This window comes from Fulmarus glacialis, unplaced genomic scaffold (genome assembly GCF_000690835.1).
Source record: "Fulmarus glacialis isolate BGI_N327 unplaced genomic scaffold, ASM69083v1 scaffold188, whole genome shotgun sequence".
Lineage (NCBI taxonomy): Eukaryota > Metazoa > Chordata > Aves > Procellariiformes > Procellariidae > Fulmarus > Fulmarus glacialis.
This window is the reverse complement of record NW_009226095.1, coordinates 18,888-25,904: the sequence shown is the minus strand read 5'-3', so window position 1 is coordinate 25,904 and position 7,017 is coordinate 18,888. Positions and strand designations below refer to the sequence as shown.

Below are 7,017 nucleotides of genomic sequence, written 5' to 3'. Positions count from 1 at the left end.
GGTGAATGTCCGTACCGTTGCTATCGCAAGCTGGGAAGATGCTGCTAGCAATAGCCCATGCTGGAAGAGTCTGTTAGATGAAGAAGCCTAAAGGCTGAAGAAAGGTACTGAGAGAAAAGCAAGTAAAAAAAAGTAAGGAAGAATAGCCATCCTCTCGTCTCATGGACTCTTGTCTCATTAAGGAGTACTGTCATTTTGGAGCTCCACAACCACTTGTGATGTGACAGGATGTGTTATACAGCTAAAGTAGTGGAGTAATTTACAGCAGTGCGTCTTCAGATGGATGCATGCCACGCATACCTACATCTGAATGTGTGTGACTTTAAAGAGGGCTGGGATAGACCTACAGAGGCACAAATCTGCCAGGAATGCAGACAGTCTGCATCCCCAGAGCGCTCAGAGAAATTTCTGTTTTCAAATTCTTACTCACCCCGGTGGGAGAAAGTTGGAATCATTCACACGACAGAGGAATCCTTTACTTCCACCAACACAGTAACTTGGTGCCGAGTATCATACCATGTTATTCTCTTTTACGGGAAGTGGTGGAAAATTGGAAGAAGAGACTATGTGGTCTGCTCTACGTTTGATGGAGCTGTTGTTTGGAAAATCCCAGTAAAACTTAATTTCTCTGGGAGTACAGAGAAACTGTACTGGCATCGCGGTGTGCTATATTGCATGCGGCTGTGTTATATACGCGTTTGCATGAAGCACACATGAGCACAATTTGAGAAGTGCTGAACTGAAGACAAGCCGACAGATTAACTGTCAGTGAAACAGTCACAAAGTGACTACATCGGTCTTGATTTTATCAAAAGCAAAGCTACAATGTGTGAAATGATTGTTGTAGTATGTCCTTGTTAGCCCCAGGGCAGGATGCTGCTTGGGGTCTTCCACCGCTCAAGGCTGTGGTGGAAACCTCTCTGTATGTGGAACATCATGACATAGCAGCAGCCTTTTTTTTTGTTAAAGAGATCATAACAGATTTTAAGCAAACAGAATAACAGAACTTCTATCCTTTGCTTTATGCATGCATAGCTGCTATTTTCTTTGTTTGTATAACTAGACCCTAGTAACATCATGTGGTGGTTGTCACAGTTGCTGTTTAAATACATTTCTTTTGTTTAATATGTTACTGGAATTAATTAAAATAACAAATCCTCCTGGGAGCGGTAGAACTAGTGAGGCCTGATCACCGGGTGATTTCCGCTCTCCCTGTTGTCTTCGCTACCCCCACCGGCAGGTGCCGGGGCTGCCAGGACGGCTAACGCCTGGCTGCTGCCTCTTCCGCAGGTAACTGGCTGGTGGGATCTGCCTCTCCCCCAGTGCAAGCACAGGTCCTGATTTCTGTAGCTCCTGTGAAGCCACTGATTTTTTTGTGAAACTTCAGTAAGTCTTTTTGTGAAACCCGCATCTCTGAGAATTGATTTCCCCATACCAGATGGGGAAATTTGGCTTACGCTGTAGAAAGTTGTTACATGGGAACCAGGAGACAGGTGATCAGATGGCAGAAATAATCTGGTGTAATATAGAAATGGCAGAAATAATAAGATGGTGTAATAATCATTAAAAAAAAAACCCAACCCACCCCACTTCCTTAATGTCTCCTATCTAAGAATCTCAAACCGCTTTGCAAATATTGAATCCATCGCTTCTCACTCAAGCAATGCCATTTGCCCGAGGAAGCGTAGCTGGAGCTGATCCAGGAGCTGGCAGCACCTTGCACAACCTCCGGAGATAAATGGCTGCAAGAATTGCCCCGTGCTTATGCAGATCCCACAGAACAATGAGTTTCTGCCTTCTAGGGCATATGCTGAGGTGCCCAAGCTCATTCCTAACATGTGAGTGTGGTGATCCACCTTTGCTAATTACCCAGCTGAGAAGAAGGGTTAATTAACTGGGTGGAGAACTGCATTAATATGGCTGTACTGTTTCTAAAATGTGAACCAGTGTTCTTGCATGGGGTAGCTCTGAGGACATACCCCTCCATCAGTTGTTGTTTGCAAATTTTGCAGCTTCTGTTAGGCTTTTTCTCCTTTGAGAACACTTGAAATAGAAGGTGGATGGATTGCTGAGGATAAATTTCATTAAGAAGTACTAAAAAAGGAAGAAAACAGAGAATTCTTGAGGCACATACAGGAAGGGTAAAAGCAGGAACCCTTTTTAAGATCTCAGCAAAAACATTTTAATACAACATGATGTGTTAGGAGAGAGAAGAAAGGATTTTAAACACACATTGAAAAAGCAATTTGTTGTGACAAAGGAGGCCTAATTGTCTTCCCATCTGAAAATAAGGTCGTTTTTGCTCTGTTCTCTTAAAAAAAAAAAAAAAAATTGGCAACATTACACACATTGTTTTAAGTGAGGTTCTTCCAGCTTCTCTTTATCTGCCTTAACATCTATTTTGTCTGCTTGTTTATAGTCATTCTAGGAAGTCTCTGAAGTGCTATAGAAATAGAAGGATGCTCCTAAATGAGAGGAAATCAGCTGATAAAAATAGCAGTTGTCAAAAAGAATGATTTGGAGGGCTCCGCTGTAACCACTTATGCAGGTGGAAATGTTTCTAGGAGTGTGAGGAAATGACCGTGTGTCACAGCCACAGGAAACGGTGATTTGTTTATTGGCTTTGTCAGAGTAGCCTTCTGCAGATAGGTCTGAGCCAGAGACAGCTTTATGGAATGAGCCGGCAGGAAATCGCCTTCCTTAGAAGAAGGAAATCACATTATCCTCTAAGAATAAATAGAAAGAGGTCCCTGCAGTCACAAAATCTGGAGAGACTTGTTTTATAGAGAGACATTCAAAGGGACCAAAGGAAGTTAAGCACTTTCAATCTTAAGGGTTTTTTGGAGGGGGGTATTGTACTTTATTTTTCCCCAAAGGCAACCTATACCCAATCCCTTACCCCCTAAATCCTCTGGAAACAACTCTCAGCCATTGCTTTAGCTCATAGTTGTGATTTACAAAAGCTCAGATTATTGTTACTGTTTTTTCTGTACAATTGTAAAGAGAAAAAAGAGAAATCTATGTTTTTGAAGCAGAAGGCAAACCCACCTCTCTGAGAGCGGTACTTTGGGTTTATCCCGTGAGAATCAGTGATAACAGATGTTCTCCACAGCGCTCTTTTCAATGCAGTGGGACCTCATGGGTGGCTATTAAGGGGATTGACTGTAACTTTGAGTAAGACTGCCCATATTTTGACAACTCCACCATGACGCTCACCAGTGCCTTTACTCTGTTTAAGAGACTTATTGTAGGCATGTTGTAGAGCTAAACTCTGCATTTTCGGAGCAAGGGGTTTTGCAAGCGTCTCACAGACAGTATCAGTCGACAGGGATTTATCCCTTTCTTTTCTGCTACGATAAGCAACCCAGACTCTCAGAGTAACACAGCAAAAATACAGCGAAATGTATAAAATGTTAAAACAAGACTTCTCTAATAGAAGAAGCATATGTTGCAGATTTTCATCTGCAGAATAGTGAGATGGTTGACACAATTTTTACCAACGCTATTATTGTTTTGTAGCACTCGGTTAGTTTGCACTTCTGATACTTTTTCCCACTGAAGGCTTGTTCATACTCTGTTTTGTACCGTTCTTCTCCAGATAGAATCCTCTCCCTGCTACCTGCTGACCGTAAGGATCATCCGGATGAGAAATCTCCAGAGAGTGGACACCTGTAAGTATCTCCATTCTTAGTGGTATCTCAGGGTACAGCCAACAAGTTTTCTTGTATAATTGTATAGTGACCTTTTCCAAGTGTTTCTGAAATAACCCAGTGTTTGTGTAAACTAATAGTTATAAACCAGGTCGGTCCTTGCTGCTGTTTCATGGAATGTTCTTCCTGTGCTTTCTGGTTGGTTTTAAGGCCTGAATGTGTTTTTGAGGATAAGTACTTTCTCCCAAAGAAAGGAGTTTCTGACACAGGTAGATGAAAAAGACTGCATCCCGTGTTCTCAAAAGCAAGGGGTAATTTTGTCGTTGGGTTGTAGCACCTTGCGAACTGTGGCTGGGAGAAACAAACTTTTTCGTCCCCTCCCCAATCTTGGTTCTGACACAGATGAAATGGACAAGAAAAAACTTTCTAAAATCATAACCACCAGGCTAATGGCATCATTAATTACCCTGAAATGACTGTCAAAAAGCGTGCTGACTGAGAGCTGGATGCCTTGTCCCTTCTAACGTTCGTGCAGCAGTCTTGCAGTTGCGCAAGCGCCTGAGTCACACGTCAGGAAAGTGGTGGGAAGTGGGTGAGCAGGAAAGGAAGACACCACTGTTTAGTTAAAGGACATGGACTACCCACATGTGCGGTGAGGAGAGGCATTTCGCACAAAATAGGCAAGTTAACGGTTCGTTTTGTTTGAATCAATACAGCTACGTGACCACTTGTGAAAGGACGCTGAAACTAGCTCTAGGGTGAGCGTGGAAGGGAGATGGTGTAACCCTGCCGTCTCTTGATTCTCCTGTTCTGCTGTGAGCGGCAGCAATCACCACTATAGTCTCTTGCATAGGAAGAGCCAGGGAAGATGTTCTGAAGGATGAAGATCTGGATTTACCATGCAGTACTATTCCCATCTTACCCTGTGGTTGTCACGTGTTTTTCTGGAAGGTATAACAGAGGACTTCCCTGTGTCACAGCTGCGAGTGAGGGATATACTAGCCATATCTTAGGTCACATCATTGGGTCGTACTCTCTGCGCCTGCACCTCCCTCCTGGTCCATGGCCGTGGCACACGTGTGATGATGCAATAACACAGAAAGGTTTCATCAAAGACTCATCTCAGATCTTCTGCATGGCAGGCGGCAAGACCAAATCACAAATAACTAGGTTGTAGAAAGAGATTGTGCAAGCAGAAGTGAAGTAATATTTTGCATTAAATACACAGCTGACTAGTTTGCCTGCATCTACTCATATAATTAAGGATTGTTTGATATGCTTTGTATGTCAAAGTACAGTTAAGATACAAGAACGACAAATCACATCAGTAGAACAGAGTCCTTCGCCAGCCAAACAGCCAACAGTCATCGATCTCCGATGATAAACCTAAAGTCATGCAGTAGTCACACAGAATTACTTTTAAAACATTTTAAAATCAGTGTCATTACTTCTAGGATCTCCAAACATATTTGAATACCTATTTTTGCAGTTTCAAAATTCTTCAAAGCATTATTATCTGCATAGAATTTCCCAGATTATAAAAAAAAAAAGAAAAGAAAAGTCATACAGGAGCAAATTGATGCTCATATAGTTCTCTGAGGTGGATATATTCATCAGGTCCACTGCAAAAGCCTCTGACACTTGAGGAAGTGGAATAACAAAAGAAGCTGTAGAAAGGCACCAACTATGATGACAGATCTTGAAAAACTTTTACATCCAGAGGGATTAAATAAGCTACAGGTCTTAAGAGTGGAAGGGAAATTATTGAGGAGGACATGGAAGCTGTCTTTACAAAAAGGAATAGGAGGGAGAAGGTGAATAAGGAGTCATTTTTTCACAATTTTTCACAATGTGAGAATAAAGGAGCACCCAATAAAATTATCAAACAGGAAGTTTAAAACAAATAAAAGGAATATACAAGTAAACTGTGGAACTCATTATCATGGGAATGTATGGATATTAAAAAATATCTGTTCAAAAATAAATTATTCACGGAGCATAAGTCTAGCAAGGGTTATTAAACATGGTATTCTCCATGCAAACTCTGGTTTGGGAGATCCTTACTCTGGCATTGCCTGAATGGTGGGTGGTGGATCAGGTGCAGTACTGCTCTAGAATTAGCTTGTTTCTTCTACTCTGGAGCAAGGTGTAGAAGGGCTATTACCTGACAGTGAAATGATTAAGAATTTCTTCTTTTAACATGAAAAAGCCTAATGTTTTTTCTTCTGTCTCACCCTTGGAAAAAAGCTAAACTCTTCCAGATGAGACTTTCCCGAAATGCCCAGTCTAAGACAGACATAATTCCTGGAAACGCATAGACTGAATGCTGGAATTTAACAAGTAGTAGGCAGTTAAAAGTGATGTCTTAAGACAGAAGGAGGGCAGCCTTAAATCTAGTTCTTAAATCAACTCTGTCTATAAATGAAATAAAGACAAGCAACTTCCTTTGCAGGGAAAAGGTGCAGATGAGACACTTTGTTCCTCCTTCAGAGAGATACTGATGTACCTAAGCAAGGCAAAGTGCGTAAAGCAGCCAGACTGGCCAGGCTGACTAGGCCTACCCTTGCTGGGGAGACGTTTGGTATGAGCAGCCAATGTTTTCAATGTTAGCAGTCAGTCTCCTGGCAGTCTGCTGCAACGTGCATCACCTGTGCACCGCAGTGTTTCTGCATTGTTTATTAATAGAATAGAACAGAACAGAATAGCATAGACTATTTCAGTTGGAAGGGACCTACAACGATCATAGTCCAACTGCCTGACCACTTCAGGGCTGACCAGAAGTTACAGCATGTTATTAAGGGCGTTGTCCAGATGCCTCTTAAACACTGAGAGGCTTGGGGCATCGACCACCTCTCTAGGAAGCCTCTTCCAGAGTTTGACCATCCTCTCGGTAAAGAAATGCTTCCTAATGTCCAGTCTAACCCTCCCCTGGTGCAGCTTTGAGCCCTTCCCAACGTCCTGTCACTGGATCCCAGGGAGAAGAGCTCAGCACCTCCCTCTCCCCTTCCCCTCCTCAGGAAGCTGCAGAGAGCAATGAGGTTGCCCCTCACCCTCCTTTCCTCCAAACTGGACAAGCCCAAAGTCCTAGCCGCTCCTCATTCCTTCCAGCCCTTTCACCAGCTTTGTTGCCCTCCTCTAGACATGTTCAAGGACCTTCACATCCTTCTTAAATTGTGGGGTTTTTGATGCTGCTTGTTGTTTATCTGTAGCCATGGGAATGGTGAAGACCTGGGTGTGTCTCCCAGACCTTAATGCAAAGTGGGCATGGTGTAAGGAGAGCAGGAGGCAAAGGGCTACAGTATGCAACCAAAATGTCTGAAGTGAGAAGACATCCCTGGGAATCACGATTCTCAGAGCCATCAGTCTG

General features: G+C 42.8%; 1 protein-coding gene across 1 annotated transcript in view; it reads left to right on the top strand.

Annotated features, from left to right (window-relative positions):
- Positions 1-3,610: 3,610 nt before the first annotated feature.
- The window catches only part of LOC104080318 (cytosolic phospholipase A2 epsilon-like), a gene marked incomplete at its 3' end in the record, with an annotated part of 22,147 nt that continues 18,740 nt past the window's right edge, over positions 3,611-7,017 (top strand). The window contains exon 1 of the mRNA XM_009582677.1: positions 3,611-3,671. Coding sequence (XP_009580972.1) covers positions 3,644-3,671 — 28 coding nt within the window. The remainder of the gene's footprint in view (positions 3,672-7,017) is intronic.